This window comes from Anolis sagrei, chromosome 2 (genome assembly GCF_037176765.1).
Source record: "Anolis sagrei isolate rAnoSag1 chromosome 2, rAnoSag1.mat, whole genome shotgun sequence".
In the NCBI taxonomy this organism is placed as follows: Eukaryota; Metazoa; Chordata; class Lepidosauria; order Squamata; family Dactyloidae; genus Anolis; species Anolis sagrei.
Window position 1 is genome coordinate 90,470,693 of NC_090022.1, and position 17,615 is coordinate 90,488,307.

General features: G+C 40.1%; 1 protein-coding gene across 6 annotated transcripts in view; it reads right to left on the minus strand.

Moving 5' to 3' along the window:
- Nucleotides 1-3,205: 3,205 nt before the first annotated feature.
- SLC25A48 (solute carrier family 25 member 48) overlaps nt 3,206-17,615 on the minus strand; it is a 53,908-nt gene continuing 39,498 nt past the window's right edge. For 5 of the 6 annotated variants that reach the window (XM_067463689.1, XM_060765318.2, XM_060765313.2 and 2 more), the window contains 3 exons: nt 7,760-7,893; nt 4,792-4,918; nt 3,206-3,810 (listed from right to left, as the gene is read on the minus strand). In XM_067463689.1, the coding sequence (XP_067319790.1) occupies nt 4,799-4,918; nt 7,760-7,893 (254 nt within the window). In that variant the 3' untranslated portion in view covers nt 3,206-3,810; nt 4,792-4,798. The remainder of the gene's footprint in view (nt 3,811-4,791; nt 4,919-7,759; nt 7,894-17,615) is intronic. The other variant, XM_060765314.2, reaches the window with a different exon arrangement.

The window sequence follows — 17,615 nt, forward strand, 5'->3', positions numbered from 1 at the left end:
ACCTGTAACTGGACATAGAATAACAGCTTAATTGGGATTTTTAGATCAGTAGCCTCATCTCCACCTACAGATCTGACCAGTTAAAGCAAAGTAAGCCATCCATGAGATTGTTAACATCTCTTTAAGAAATTTCTGCTTTCTAGAAATGTGTGATTTCTCTATATGCCCACACCCCCCCCCCCACCCACTTGTTCTCCCTTGAAAGTTCAGTAATGCCAAAAAGAACAGAAGGATTACAGTAGAGCAATCACTCGCTTTTTAAAAAGATAAACTTAAGCAACTTACAAGATGGAAATACCAGTTGCTAGGGAGAGTACATATTTGTAAGAGAGAGAAAATTCCACCTGGCTGCATCACAGAATCATAGAGCTGGAAGACACCACAAGAGTTATCCAATCCATCTCAGTTTTGCCATGCAGGAATACAGAATCAAAGCACTTCACTGTGTGTGTGTGAAGCGATCAGGCAGCTTCATAACTGGAAGTGCAGTCTGATTGGCTGATAAAATTTGAGGGAGTTGCAACTGGAGATGGGTGGAGCCAAAGAGAAAGGAAGGAGCTAAGGCAGCCATCATTGTCAGTTTGGAGTTGGTGTGTAAAGAGTTAGTTAGGAGTCTTGAAGGGGAAGGAAGGAAACGTTTTGGGAACTGTTGTTAAAAGATACCTCTTTAAGGAAAATAGTTAATGCCTTCAGGAAAAAGGAGTAAGAAATATAGTTAGGCCTCTATAGTGTTAGAGTGCTGGTGTGGAAAGAGGATTCAAAAGGTTTATCTCTACGTGGGGTTGCCTTTGAAGACGGCTCGGAAGCTCCAACTAGTCCAACGGGCGGCAGCCATGGTACTAACAGGAGCAGGGCGCAGGGAGCATACAACTCCTCTGCTGTACCAGCTCCACTGGCTGCCGATTAGCTACCGGGCCCAATTCAAAGTGCTGGCATTGGCCTTTAAAGCCCTAAACGGTTCTGGCCCAACATATCTATCCGAAGGTATCTCGGCCTATCAGCCCACCAGGACCCTAAGATCTTCGGGAGAGGCCCTTCTCTCCATCCCGCCTGCTTCACAGGTGCGGCTGGCGGGAACGAGAGACAGGGCCTTTTCTGTGGTGGCCCCGCGGCTTTGGAATGCCCTCCCTATAGAGATAAGATCAGCCTCCTCGCTGATAGTATTTCAGAAAAAACTCAAGACATGGATGTTTGAGCAAGCATTCGGCTAATCCGATGCGATGAAATCTCTGATCAAGGACTGGCAATCACAGACAACGAAATTGGATTATGATTTTAATTTAAGAGATGCATTGGTCTGTATTGGTGGCCCAATACTGTGTATTGTATATGTATGTGTTTTATATTTTTAATTGGAATATTGTTGTTTTTAAATGTTGTAAACCGCAATGAGTCGCCGTTTTAGGCTGAGATATTAGCGGTATACAAGTGTACTAAAATAAATAATAAACAGTGTTTCCCTATCTTCCTAATGCCACGACCCCTTAATACAGTTCCTCATGTTGTGGTGATCCCCAACTACAAAATTATTTTCGCTACTTCATAACTAATTTTGTTACTGTTATGAATCGTCATAACAGTATCTGATATGCAGGATGTATTTTCATTCACTGGACCAAATTTGACACAAATACACCCAAATTTGAATACTGGTGGGGTTGGGGGGGGGATTGATTTTGTTATTTGGGAGTTGTAGTTGCTGGGATTTATAGTTCATCTACAATCAAAGAGCATTCTGAATCCCAACAATGATAGAATTGGCCCAAACTTCCCACACAGCACTCTCATGACCAACAGAAAATACTGAGTTTTCTAATGGTCTTTGAGACTCTTCTGACACACCCTCAGGGGTCCAACCCCCAGGTTGAGAAACACTGGTTTAGAATAACCTGTTTGTATTTCTGTGTGTTGAACTTTGAAACTCAAGTTATAGAACCTTTTTCTGTAAAAGTAAAGCCTGACAATTTAGTGAAACCCCTACACGTCTTCACTGTTTAAAAACAAAATAAACAACATATTCTTGTTTTATTTCACCTGAGGAGTTTGTGTGTCTTCTTAAACATTCTGGCAAGGAGGTGGCCTATGAAACAATGGAAGGGGGCAGCAAAAAAAAAAAAACCCCTTTATTAAGTATTTGGTGGCAGCAAAGAAAAATATAGAGTGATAGCATCCCACTGTCCTGCCTGGTGTGTGAAGGTGTGTATATCTCTTGTTCCTCACGGCCTCGTCTACTAATACTACTAGTAGTAAGCCGCTTTATTGCAGTTGCCCTTCTCTGGATGCATTCCAGCTTGTCAATATCCTTATTGAATTGTGGTACCTTGAACTGCACATAGTTAAAGCAATGGTATTTCCCATAGTAACCTATGGATGCGAGAGCTGGACCATAGGGAAGGCTGAGCGAAGGAAGATTGACGCTTTTGAACTGTGGTACTGGAGGAAAATTTTGAGAGTGCCTTGGACAGCGAAAAGATCCAACCAGTCCATACTTCATGAAATAAAGCCCGACTGCTCATTGGAGGGAAGGGTATTAGAGGCAAAGATGAAATACTTTGGCCACATAATGAGAAAACAGGAAAACTTAGAGAAGACAATGATGCTGGGTAAAATGGAAGGGAAAAGGAATAGAGGCCAACCATGGACAAGATAGATGGATGTTTCCTTGAAGTGACTGGCTTGACTCTGAAGGAGCTGGGGTAACGACAGCCAATAGGGAGCTCTGGCATGATATTGTGCAAAAAGTCAAGCAGCTGATATTGCTATGATTGATGGACACTTAAGGGCTTCATTGAAGGATTACTGTTGATCAACAAGAACCAGTTTGGTATCCATTTCACCCAACTCAAAATGGTTCTTTAGATTTCTTGCTGTGCTTGCACTGTTGGACTAAACCATAAAAATAGTGGCCTAAGCTGATTCTTATAAAACTAAGGTTGCAGAATTAATGCAGTTCAACTTCACTTAAAGTGAAGTGCCATGGCTCAGTGCTGTGGAAGCTTGAGAGATGCACAAAGTCCTTAGCCTTCTCTGCCAAGGAGTGCTGGTGCCTACAAATCCCAGGATGCCATAGCATTGAGCCATGGGAATTAAATTGGTATCAAATTGCATTCACTCTACAGTATATATAAACCCTATTTGCTATTTTCTGAGAAGAGCCAAATAAGTGTTGGGAATATCTGGAGACCTGTGACCACATAGATTGCTTATAAATAATTATTTTCCTTTATTAATTTACAGATATCTTCTTACATTTTGTTTATCATTCAGTGTAACAAGCCATTCTCCATTAAAAACATGCATACATTGAATTAGGAAATAGCAACTGTGTGGGGGAAAAACAATGATACATTGGGATACACTTGTGATATGCAAAAATCAATAGATTAAACTGCCATTTAAGCACTTGATGCCTTGAAGACATTATACAGTTCGTTCTTGTATTCCAATTCACAAGACATCTAATCATAAAAACAAGGGACGAGAAGATGGTTGCAATGTATTAGAAGCTATTTCCTTGTGTTGTTCTAGGTACAGGACCCCAATTAACAACTTATAGATGATGATAGAAAGTGAGTGTCTCGTCCTCAGGTTGTACAGTTGAAAAGTTTGGAGGAATTTTTTGATTGCAGCCTTTACCTCAGAATTGAATTGATTTGCCAACACTTCAGTCTTTCATATGTTGGATCAGCCATTACTGTTCACAAATAGAAAATTCTCTGGCATGATGGGGTTTTTTCAAGGCAGTTTCCACATTCTGCATTGATTGGGAAATTGGCTCAGGAAGTAGTAATGATAAGGAGCAGACGACTCCTTAGGAAGAAAACAGAAATACCTAAGAAATGCAATGTTACAAACTGCATACAGACAAAAGGATTTTAGCAATTGCTGTACTATAAAATGTTTCATATCTATGGCACACAGTATCTTTTCGGCACCTTAGCACCAGTCAGAGGTTTTGCGATATTATTAAGGCTATTCCTATGAATACTCAAAACTTTATTCCAGAATTGTAGCTATTAATAAACAGCAGCCCCCTGCTGAGCCAGCTTCTCCCAGCACTAAATGACCAGAATAGTTTTAGAAAATATGTAACTTTTTCAAATATACACAATTAACAATGTCATGTACCTCTTTAAAAAGAACATTGCGCAAAGTTAGTTATTTTCACCATACAAGTTCATAGATTTTGTCATCTACGAGTGGGCACTCAAGTATGATCAAGAGAGGAACAAATGAGCACCACCATTTCCCATGGAAATTAGTAGCAATGTTCATTTTTCTTCCAGTGGGAACAGTCAAATGCAGATAATGAATGCAATCCCTGTATCAGGACACTGATACTCATGGTTTCACTTACAAAAGTCTGAAAAAAATATGTTTTCTCCAGGCATTTTCTAGGCCCCCAACACGACTCTATGGCATCATTTTTGCTGGAAGCTGAACTGGAGGATCTATAAATGATGGAGAAATGTTCTCTCTATTCGTATTCTAGGTCCTCCGGTGAAATTCCATAGTATGCATCCACTGGAAGTCATTTATTTCAATAGGGGTTGTTATTTTCCATGGCTTCATGTTTCCTTAACAAATCACAACCTTGATTGATTTCAATGAGCATATGAGCACCTCTGTGCTGAGCTGGCCCATTATGCTAAATAATGTTCTGCTACTTTCGGTGTAAGTTTTCTTTAGGTGAATGTTTTTGAGATCACTGTCTGTTTTGATGTTATGATAATTGCCTAGATTTATAGAGGGAGACATTACGGAATCACTCAACATAGTTATGAAACTGACCTGGCAGTCAAGGATTTGCCTCTGCTTGCTCTCGGAGGGCTCTGAGTGAAAGTTCATATCCAAGAAACATGGCCGCACTCATTGGGAATCCACGCACAGCATTCACTGTAAAGCCTCTGAAAAAGACCTGGTCAGAACAAGAGAGAAAAGGTGAGCCTGAAAGAACTTAGCAAATATTTCATTACAGTTGCAGGAAATAATGAATGAGACCTCAGGCTTTTCACATCCCTTTTCTATGAGGGCCTTAAGTGAACTCAGTTCAGTAATTTCCCTCAGCTCACTGCAAGTTGTGAAAGATAATAAAGTACTTAACAAAATGTCACCATTTTGCTCAAGGCACCTGGTCACTAAGGAAAACAGCTGTAAAGAATCTTGGAAAACTTGAGTAGGAGCAATATAATAAGTCAAAGAAGGGAAGAAATGTAAAAACAGTAGGTCCATGCTATATCCTATAGAATTTATTGTTATGGCTTGGATAATGAAGTTCTATTTATCGATTTTTATTTGTCCACAGGATAACATCTTGGGATATAAAAGTAAATACAGACTATTCTTTATCCCAAATACTTGGGATCAGAAGGGTTTTGGATTTTAACCTTACAACCTCTGAGGGTGCTTGCCATAAATGCAAGTGAAACGTCAGGAGAGAATGTTGCTAGAACATGGCCATATAACCCGAAAAACCTACAACAACCCAATGATTCCAGCCTTGGAAGCCTTCGACAATACACTGTTTTGGATTTTGATTTTTGAATTCTTTTTGAATACTTGCATATATATAAAATGAGATATCTTGAAGATACAAAAATACGAAATGAAGCAATATTTCATATATTCCCAGCCTAAATGTAAATTTTAATGATTTTGTGCTTGTCTGCATTGTACCACCAGGGAGCAAAGATGTCACACAGCATCCATGTGGATAGTTTTGGATTTTGATGTATATCTGACTTCAAAATCCCATACAATGGATATTTAACCTGCAGTGTCCATATCAATACCTTGTAGTACACATAATATGAATCAAAATAAACTAAGAGAGCAGGGTTTGCTGAAGGCTGCCCAGGATTTTTTTTACAGTATGTTCTGGTATTTATAACTGTAGTTTTTAGGATTGCAACAAGATGATATTTTTGTTGTCCCAGACTATTGTTGCCAGTTCCTGGTGCCAGCAAAAACATTTCATTCCAACCAAGCTATATCACAGGTCATAGATGGTTTCTGGGCTATGTTTCCTCCTAAAAGCTGTGGCAAAGGTGGTGGTTGTGACAGGGAGCAGGAAAGGTTTTGGTAGCAGATAGTCACCATTCCCCTGTTCTAACAAACTGTAGGTGGGAAAGAGGCAATTACAAGCCCCTCTGTCTTCTTCTCCATGCTGGCGTCCTAGCTAGAGCAAAGCCTTGCAGAACTGGATTGTTCTGGCTGTAGGTGGGTGAGGAATCAGTAATAGACAGACATGCAAGCAGCTCTGTTGTGGGTGATTACTCCTTATTTGAAAATATGTATACTTCTATATATGTACATCATGAGGTATCTTGAAGATGGGACCCAAGTCTAAACATGAAATACATGTATTTTACATGTGCACATAGCTCAAGGGTAATTTTAAACAATATTTTAATACTTTTGTGTATGAAGCAAAGTTTATGTGCATTGAATCATTGGGGGAAAAGATGTCACTGTCTCAGTCACCCCAGTGAACAGTTTTGGATTTCAGAATTCTAGATATGAGATGCTCAATCTTTGTCCTTTTCTTTCCTGTCTATCAAGGGGCTTTTTGCTCGTGTGTGATTCACTGTATGAATACTTAAACATTAAGTCAGTGTTGAATGTTTTCCACCCTCTCCAGTGAGCTGGGTTTTCAATGTTGCAGATGAATGCGGGGAGGTGCTCAATTAAATGCTAAAGCTGTATTATTTTAGACAAATAACCCATCATGTACTGAACTGGGATTTAGCTTGGGGGCCAATGGCAATTTTCCATTAAGACCTGGAATGAAATGCATTGACACAGCTGTCAGTGGCTGTAGGCAAATAGAAGTTGGAAACATTTGTAGTTGCTTGATAAGATCAAGGCAACTGAGATAAAAGGGTGATCATTTAGATAAATGTGACTTAAAACATACAACTGAAATTGCCTTTAAGTAAGGGATGTTGTACATCAAATCTCAAAATGTATACTTGGCACACACAAAGTTAGGGTATAATAAATCCAATTCAGGACAAAGGTGTAGGGAACAAATGTAGGAACTCTGCAGATTTCAAGAGACAGCTTTAAATTGAAGAAGTTGGAATGGCAGAGAAAAACAAGCTGAATAAATTTCTCCCATTTCTAATTTTGAAGCTAGACTTCAAGCTAGTATTTTCCATGGGAACAACACAAAAACATCTTCTGAATGAAATTTCAACTCAGAATTCTATAGTTGGTTTTCAAGTAAAGAGGAGCAGTTCTTTACTTGATAAAATTCATCTGAGTAACATGTACTACACTGCTGAAATGCTTCCATGGCCTGTTAATTCCAATTAGTTATCCTGGATCATAGGTAATTATAAAATTACCTACCTGGTTTCAGTAATCATCATTCTTTAAGACATACCACCCCAGTGGCAAAATCTGTGTTATAATACTAAATTATTCTGTTGAAATTATCCATCTACATTTGCAACTGTGACATTTGACAACTATATTATTCTATTGTTTAAGGAAAACTAAGAAAGTCCTGTGGCATCTTTGAAGACTAACAAGTTTCTTGTGGCCCATATTTTTGTGGACTACTGCTTCTTCCTTCAGATACATGAACTGTTATTCAGAATTTCAGGAGTTTACACATACGCATGCACACATAACACACCAAACATATGTTGGAGTCGGTTGTAGGCAACAAAGTAGAAAGGAAATCATACTAGTTCATGTTTATTAAGTGAATTAGTTATTTGTATTGAGAAGATAGTATTTTGGTAGTGCTTACTTTTAGACCCTCATTGTGGTAGCTTTGAGAGATACAGTCAATGACTCCTCTATATTTGTTTAAATAAACCCCATCTGCTTGAAGTCGACTCTTCACAACATCCATAGGAGTAGCAGTTCCCCAAGATATTGCTCCTAGGAAATAAAAGGAACATAGTTTTGGTGCATGTGTGGATGGGTGGATGTGTAAGAAGATAGAAGGGTGCAAAACAATCTTCTGAATTCATGCATTAAAGAGAACAAGAGAAGGCTTAAGGTATCAAGTAGGCCTGGGTAACAACGGAAAAATTTGTTTCTAAAATCGATTTGTTTTTTGGGGGTTTTTGCATTTCGTTATTTAAAATAATTACAAAATTTTCCTTTTAAAAAGTTCGATATTTACGAAATTTCATAAATGTGAAAAAAATTACAAAACATTAACGAATCGATTTCCGAAACAATAACGAATCGATTCGTTAATGGCGGACGCGACCGCGAAATACGCTAAAAAACCTCCAAAAACTTCTGAAGCTTCCCTCTCCCTCTGTTGTTGACTGTTGGTGTGATATTATAATTTTTTTCACTAATTAAACAAAAAACAACCATAAAACTTGCCCCAGACATGTGGAAATAATAACAAAACGACCTCAAAACAATAACGAAACGAATACAATAACGAAATACAAAGCATTTACAAAACTATTTAAAAATTCATTTTTAAAAAAAATTGCTCCAGAATGGTTCGTTATCGTTTTGTAATTAAAAAAATTAACGAATTATTAACGAATTACGAATTAACGAAACGAAACCGCCCAGCCCTAGTATCAAGCTATTAAAGGTTAACAGAAGCTAAAGAACAAATAGGCAATGTTTTAATATTCGGTTCAATGGAATTTAGTCACTAGCTACTTGGATTGTTTGCAGAGCAACACATTGTTTAGATTTTCCAGTTTAACCTACAGCACCTTATAACATTCAAAGGATGAATGATAAGCTGGAGTAATAAATCACAAACAAATCCCTTCTGAAACAGCTCCAACTTGCCATTTGATGTCACCTCATCTGCTTGAGGCAAGCTTGTTGAAAGCTAAAGTGGGGCAAGCATAACAATATAGTAGCTATATATTAGACTTTTCTTTGAACAGTAGTTTCTCCATCTCCTCCTCTGCACTGAAAGTACATTTGAAATTCAAATGCTTAAAAGTGAGTGATACCCCAGTTAACAAAGTGCCTACTAGAGATACTTCTTTTTACAAAGTACTTTTATGTCCATAAAGAAGGATGCTTTAAGATGGGGCAGCTGAGAGGTGGACAACAAACCAGGGAAAAAATGATAGGAGGAAGGAGGGAGGGAGGATATAGAAGCTAGAACACAAGAAAGAAAACTGGGAAGAGAAAGGGGGTAGAAAAAGCAAAGGTATACTAATGAACAGAAGAAAGAAAAAGGAGGCAGCAGGGTCAGGGAGAGTGAGTGTTCCACAAAAAGAAGGTTGACTACAGAAAAGAGTTTTATAGGAAAGATATTAGTGAATTAACCAAAATATAATATAAAACCAACTCTAAAACAAAGCAAGAAGTAAAGCATGCACCATTCATGAGACTTCTTCCTGTATGTGCCCTGGAGGCAGCAGCATCAGGCCTTAAAAATTCTCCCTGACATGTGTGCTGTAGGCAAGACCACACAATTGTGACACCACGTGGAAATGGTAGAAACCACTTTGAATACAGGCTGCATTTTGCTGCCTGACCAGTCATTAAAATAGTTTCCTGCCCTTTACTCTTGGTTGTCATGCTTCCTGTTTTTCTTCTTCTTTAAGTTTTATTCATATTCTGGGCCCATTTATCCTGATCCATCATGTCCATTTCCATAGTTAGATGATCCAGGAAATGGTCTGACATGCCACATTTTGGTGATATTACCCCTGGTTGACACACACCTTGATTCCAGATGTTGACATCTCAGGGAATGGGATGCTGTAGTAATGGCAGCTGTAATTTCCAAGTAATTAAGTAATAGCATTCATATTTCATTGAATATGTACTTACTTCTATTCAACAAAAATACAAGTTAACATTTAAGGCGTTGGATCTTAGATATTTTTATTTATTTTTTTGCTGCTGTTGCTGTTATTGTTATTATTGTTCCAGAGCATCATCAGATCTTTTGCCATGGGCTCTGTTCAGTTTACAGAAAGGGGGAAGAAATCTTGTAGAGAGAACGGCCTTGAAAAGCTTCTGTATGCATATTGCCCATTTGTTGCATGTGGTGTTATTGATTTGAGTGGCACAATCTGAACAACTGTGGTTGATACTTAATATATCACCCTTATCAAGGGCTTCTTTTTGTAAAACCCACTCTGTAACATCACCTGGTCAGTCCTCTGTGACATCACAAGGCTTTTATTATCAGGTTTGGATCATGAAATATCAGGGCCAGGAATAGTTCTGATATGGCAACATTACATAAGTATGGTTTGTTCGTTACACTTGAATTTCTGACATTTCTCATTAGTCTTTGTGTTTACTTAGCTTAGAGGAATACATTAAGGATGATCCCAGTGATACGAAATTCTAGAGGACCTATTCATGCTAAATAGTAACTACTGTATTTTGTTTTCAAGAGCATCTGTGCAAACTTGCCAAAATCATTGCTCGATTAAGCTGTCTGTCTTAACAGGACTTTTGCCCTTCATTAATAGTAAACCAACAGTGAGAAAGGTTAAGAGAAAATACCTTTGTTTTATGAACTTAGGTACCATTCAACTGATTTCCAGAAAAAGATACACACTTTCAGCTCCAGAAAACTCCACTATAGGTTTGCCTTAGGGTTGCTATAAGTCAAAAATTATTTAAAGGTACATAACATGTAGCTGTCACATGGCAGCACTATCCAAAGAATTCTAGGGGCATACAAGCATTCATGAATAAGGCAAATAAAATATACATCACTCTTCTGTAATCGAAGGACACCAGCAAGAATCACAGAATGAATTGAAGCTGGAGTCCAAGGTAAATAGATCTAGGGATTAGGACAGCAACTGTCTTTCCTTGCCCAATGCAGAGTGGCTGGTGGATCCACCACTGTCTTTCTGGGACCCTGAGTGGCTTACAATATTAATTAAAACAGATATATGAACTAAAACGTAATCATGCAAAGTTTTAAAAACACAGAAAGTACCATACTAAAACAGCAATACTTTTAAGACATTATGAAATCATTTTCAGTGTCTGACAAAACATTGCATATTCACCACACATACCCCATTGAAGATTTTTCTGCATAGTTCCTAAATTTGACCTGGATGCCAGATGCATACTCACTTTACCTATCAGTAACTGGAGAACAGGGAAGGGGCGGATTTTTGTGTGACAAAGAGCTTTACAACCTCGGAACAGCTAAGGGTCTCTTTTGTGTCCTCACCAACCATATCTGGTGGACTGGGACCAAGAGAAATCCCCCTTTCCAAAATCTTGAGCAGGCTCACATAGTGAGAAAGGGACTCTTGATTTTTACCACAGCTGGTCTGAGATCCTATTCCTTCAGAGGTTTGCCTCTGGAATCATTTGGATGGGTTGTTGTAGGTTTTTTCGGGCTATATGGCCATGGTCTAGAGCAGGGGTCCTCAAACTAAGGCCCGGGGGCCAAATGCGGCCCTCCAAGGTCATTTACCTGGCCCTCGCTCAGGGTCAACCTAAGTCTGAAACAACTTGAAAGCACACAATAACAACAACAATCCTATGTCATCAGCCAAAAGTAGGCCCACATTTCCCAATGAAATACTAATAAGTTTGTATGTGTTAAAATTGTTCTTCATTTTAATTATAGTATTGTTTTTAAGTGTCTTTTGCACTACAAATAAAATATGTGCAGTGTGCATAGGAATACATTCATGCTTTTTTTCAAATTATAATCCGGCCCTCCAACAGCTTGAGGGACTGTGGTCTGGCCCTCTGTTCAAAAAGCTTGAGGACCCCTGGTCTAGAGGCATTCTCCTGACATTTCACCTGCATCTATGACAAGCATCCTCAGAAGTAGTGAGGTCTGTTGGAACTAGGCAAAAGGATTTATATATCTGTGGAATAACCAGGGTGAGACAAAGGACTCTTGTCTGCTGGAGCTAGGTGTGAATGTTTCAATTGACCATCTTGATTAGCATACAATGGCCTGACTGTGCCTGGGGCAAACTTTTGTTGAGAGGTAATTAGATGTCCCTGCCTGCTTCCTCTCTGTTGTTGTGCTGTTGTAATTTTAGAGTTTTTTTTAATACTGGTAGCCAGATTTTGTTCATTTTAATGGTTTCCTCCTTTCTGTTGAAATTGTCCACATGCTTGTGTATTTCAATGGCTTCTCTGTGTAGTCTGACATGGTGGTTGTGAGAGTGATCCAGCATTTCTGTGTTCTCAGATAAAATGCTGTGTCCAGGTTGGTTCATCAGGTGCTCTGTCCCAGGCACAGTCAGGTCGTTGTATGCTAATTAAGGTAGTCAGTTGAAACATTCACACCTAGCTCCAGCAGACAAGAGTCCTTTGTCTCACCCTGGTCATTCCACAGATATATAAACCCATTTTCCTAGTTCCAACAGACCTCACTACCTCTGAGGATGCTTGCCATAGATGCAGGCGAAACGTCAGGAGAGAATGCCTCTAGACTATGGCCATATAGCCCGAAAAAAACCTAGAACAACCCAGTGATTCCAGCCATGAAAGCCTTCGACAATATCATTTGGATGGGATACAGAAGGAGAAGTAGTAAAATCAAGCATGGATTTTACAGGCACATCAAATCACCTCTCAACAAAAGATTCCCCCAGGCACTTCCAAGCTATTAAATGCTAATCAAGGTGGTCAGTTGAAACATTCACACCTAGCTCCAGCAGACAAAAGTCCTTGGTCCCACCCTGGTCTTTCAACAGATATATAAACCCATTTTCCTACTTCCAACAGACCTCACTACCTCTGAGGATGATTGCCATAGATGCAAGTGAAACGTCAGGAGAAAATGCCTTTAGAACATGGCCCTATAGCCTGGAAAACCTACAACAACCCAGTGATTCCAGCCATGAAAGCCTTCGACAATACATCAAGCATAGATTTGCCATCCCCGCACCAATGGACCCGTTAACTGTCCCTGGTATGAGAGAGCCATAATATGGTGTGCTAAGGTTAAATTTGCCTGCTGTGGACCCCTGCCAATTACTATTAAAATTTATGGGAAGACATCTAGAAAGTTCTGCCATTATTTTCTTGCAAAAAAAAAGCTGTTCCTGAGATTAGACTGAAACTCAATAATTTGTTAAAGAAATCCATGAAACTAAAATACTGTTTTGGAACTAGTGAGATGTTCTATGTTGTCAATAGATTGCCTTTTTATTCCCTTTCAGTGATGTAAAATACAGTCAGTTTTTTTCCTTTTGGAGCGGAATCATTCATACACACACATAAATACAGGTGCAATGGAATTCACGTTAATGGAGCCTTGTAAGCATGTGCAGCTTGGCAACATTGATATGTGACTTGAACTCCACCTACTGATTAACCTGATCAACCCATTTAGGAATAAAATAAAAATCTGAACATAATGCCATTGCTGTGATTTGTGATTTCTCTTGCAGCCATTTCATTCAATGCCTCATGAAGATGTTACAAGTGGTACGGGGTATGTTGTTAAAATAATCTGATTTTGTTTCACAACTTGAACAATTAAAATGAACACCCTCCTGTCCATTTAAGCTTTACATATAACCCAGGAATATATGGGGTATTTTTAAATTTCTTTCCAAGTAAAGAATATGATAAAAGTAGGGGTCTCCAGCAAAGTATCGCCGCCTTGTTGTGGCGCTGGAGCTTGAGCACCTCAATGATGTCATGAGCGAAACCGTGAAGGGCCACCCAAGACGGGACGGTCGTGGCAGAGAGGTCAGACCAAGCGTGATCCCTGGGGAAGGCATTGGCAAACCACCCCAGTATCCTTGCCAAGAAAACTAAATGGATCAGTACAACCAGAGATATGTCGGTATGCCATTGGAAGATGGGACTCCCAGGTCGGAAGATGGCCAAAATGCTACTGGGGAGGAGCAGAGGATAAGTTCAACTAGCCCCAGATGTGATGATGCAGCTAGCTCAAAGCCGAAAGGAAGGCTAGCGGCCGACGGTACTGGAGGTGAACGACGAATCCGATGCTCTAAAGATCAACACACCATAGGAACCTGGAATGTAAGATCTATGAGCCAGGGCAAATTGGATGTTGTTATCAGTGAGATGTCAAGACTAAAGATAGACATTCTGGGGGTCAGCGAACTGAAATGGACTGGAATGGGCCACTTCACATCAGATGACCACCAGATCTACTACTGCAGACAAGAGGAACATCGAAGAAATGGAGTAGCCTTCATAATTAATAAGAAATTCGCTAAAGCAGTGCTAGGATACAACCCAAAAATGACAGAATGATCTCAATTCGAGTGCAAGGCAAGCCTTTCAACATCACAGTGATCCAAATATACGCCCCAACCACAGCTGCTGAAGAAGCAGAAGTAGATCAGTTCTATGAGGATCTGCAGGACCTACTGGATAATACACCAAAAAGAGACATTATTTTCATTACAGGAGACTGGAATGCCAAGGTGGGAAGTCAAATGACAACTGGGATCACAGGCAAGCATGGTCTGGGAGAACAAAATGAAGCGGGACACAGGCTGATAGAATTTTGCCAGGAAAACTTGCTGTGTATAACAAATACTCTCTTCCAACAACCTAAAAGACGGCTTTATACATGGACCTCACCAGATGGTCAACACCGAAATCAAATTGACTACATCCTTTGCAGCCAAAGGTGGCGGACATCCATCCAGTCGGTGAAAACAAGACCTGGGGCTGACTGTAGCTCAGATCACGAACTTCTTATTGCCCAATTTAGAATAAAACTAAAGAGATCAGGGAAAATACACAGACCAGTTAGATATGATCTCACTAACATTCCTAGCGAATACGCAGTGGAAGTGAAGAACAGATTTAAAGGACTAGATTTAGTAAATAGAGTCCCAGAAGAACTATGGACAGAAGTCCGAGACATTGTTCAGGAGGCGGCAACAAAGTACGTCCCAAAGAAAAAGAAAACCAAGAAGGCAAAATGGTTGTCTGCTGAGACACTGGAAGTAGCCCAAGAAAGGAGGAAAGCAAAAGGAAACAGGGATAAGGGGAGATATGCCCAGTTAAATGCGCAATTCCAGAGGTTAGCCAGGAGAGATAAGGAACTATTTTTAAATAAGCAATGCATGGAAGTGGAAGAAGACAACAGAGTAGGAAGGACAAGAGACCTCTTCCAGAAAATTAGAAACATTGGAGGTAAATTTCAGGCAAAAATTGGTATGATAAGAAACAAAGATGGCAGGGACCTAACAGAAGCTGAAGAGATCAAGAGAAGGTGGCGAGACTATACAGAAGATCTGTATAGGAAGGATAATAATATTGAGGATAGCTTTGACGGTGTGGTGAATGAATTAGAACCAGACATCCTGAGGAGTGAGGTTGAATGGGCCTTAAGAAGCATTGCTAACAACAAGGCAGCAGGAGACGACGAGATCCCAGCTGAACTGTTTAAAATCTTAAAAGATGATGCTGTCAAGGTGATGCATGCCATATGCCAGCAAATATGGAAAACACAAGAATGGCCATCAGACTGGAAAAAATCAACTTATATCCCCATACCAAAAAAGGGAAATGCGAAGGACTGCTCCAACTTCCGTACAGTGGCCCTTATTTCTCATGCCAGTAAGGTAATGCTCAAGATCCTGCAAGGAAGACTCCAGCAATACATGGAGCGAGAGTTGCCAGATGTTCAAGCTGGGTTTAGAAAAGGCAGAGGAACGAGAGACCAGATTGCCAATATCCGCTGGATAATGGAGAAAGGCAGGGAGTTTCAGAAAAACATCTATTTCTGCTTCATTGACTACTCTAAAGCCTTTGACTGTGTGGATCATAATAAACTGTGGCAAGTCCTTGGTGGGATGGGCATCCCAAGCCACCTTGTCTCTCTTCTGAGGAATCTGTACAAGGAGCAAGTAGCAACAGTCAGAACTGACCATGGAACAACAGACTGGTTCAAGATTGGGAAAGGCGTACGACAAGGCTGCATCCTCTCACCCAACCTTTTTAACTTGTATGCAGAATACATCATGCGATGTGCGGGGCTTGATGAATGCAAAGCTGGGGTGAAAATTGCTGGAAGAAACATTAACAACCTCAGATATGCAGATGACACCACTCTGATGGCCGAAAGCGAGGAGGAGCTGAGGAGCCTTCTAATCAAGGTGAAAGAAGAAAGCGCAAAAGCTGGGTTGCAGCTAAACATAAAAAAAAACCAAGATTATGGCAACAAGAATGATTGACAACTGGGAAATAGAGGGAGAAAACGTGGAGGCCGTGACAGACTTTGTATTTCTAGGCACAAAGATTACTGCAGATGCAGACTGTGGCCAGGAAATCAGAAGACGCTTACTTCTTGGGAGGAGAGCAATGTCCAGTCTCTATAAAATAATAAAGAGTAGAGACATCAGACTAGCAACAAAGATCCGCCTAGTCAAAGCCATGGTATTCCCTGTAGTAACCTACGGATGTGAGAGCTGGACCTTAGGGAAGGCTGAGCGAAGGAAGATCGATGCTTTTGAGCTGTGGTGCTGGAGGAAAGTGCTGAGAGTGCCTTGGACTGCGAGAAGATCCAACCAGTCCATCCTCCAGGAAATAAAGCCCGGCTGCTCACTGGAGGGAAGGATACTAGAGACAAAGTTGAAGTACTTTGGCCACATCATGAGGAGACAGGAAAGCCTCATGACTTTCCCCAGAATTATGCTGGGGAAAGTAGAAGGAAAAAGGAAGAGGGGCCGACCAAGGGCAAGATGGATGGATGGCATCCTTGAAGTGACTGGACTGACCTTGAAGGAGCTGGGGGTGGTGACGGCCGACAGGGAGCTCTGGCGTGGACTGGTCCATGAGGTCACGAAGAGTCGGAGACGACTGAACGAATGAACAACAGGGGTCCTTACCCATTAGTGCAGACTAAAACAACTTTTGAAAGGTTACAAGCTAAATGCCTTAATACGCTTTGACTACAATCAAATTGCTGGTCAACTTGGTTGGAGTTTATAGAAATTGGGGGTTCCATTTGGGGTGAAGACTCTGAATTTATAAAGGTCCATACAATGAGACTCATTAAAGAGAAAAATACAATCAACTGAGAACGTCTTTATACTCTATGTTATCTTTGGAAGTACAGTATGGGGAAAATTCTCAGCTGAAGAAAAGCAAAACTGGTTTGCACTTTTTAAAGTATAATTTAGCTACATTAAGCAATTGCAAAATTATATTGTAGGAAATTTTCCAGTCACTTCAAAGAACATTTTCAGGCTGGTTCACACATGCTACTAGAAGATAAAAGTAAGGGAAGGGTAGATGCCAAATATGTAAATCAGAGTCAGGTCAAAGCAACCATTTGTGGTATTCTGTGTGCATTATTGCCAAAACTGAACTCTGCTTTTGAAATTTTGCCTATTTTTGCCTCAAGCATGTAGGATGCCCTTTAAAAGTGGAGAAAACCCCAGCTCCTGAGCTACCCAACCGGTATAGCTCAAGAAAGCCCTCGGGACTTTGAATAAAGAGCAGAATGTATGCAATCCCAGTGTTTGCTTGACCAAACCTGAACTGAGTTGAGCTAAAGTTAGGCAACCTTTCCTAAGATTCCTGTATATTCTGAAACGTGCCTTAAGGAATTGTTTATGAACTTATTTACTGATGCTTTGTTCTGATCTATGCAGCTCACATTCCAGAGGTGAACAGCTTCTGACCTCCCAGTATTCTACAGTTTATTTCCCTTTCCTTTCTTC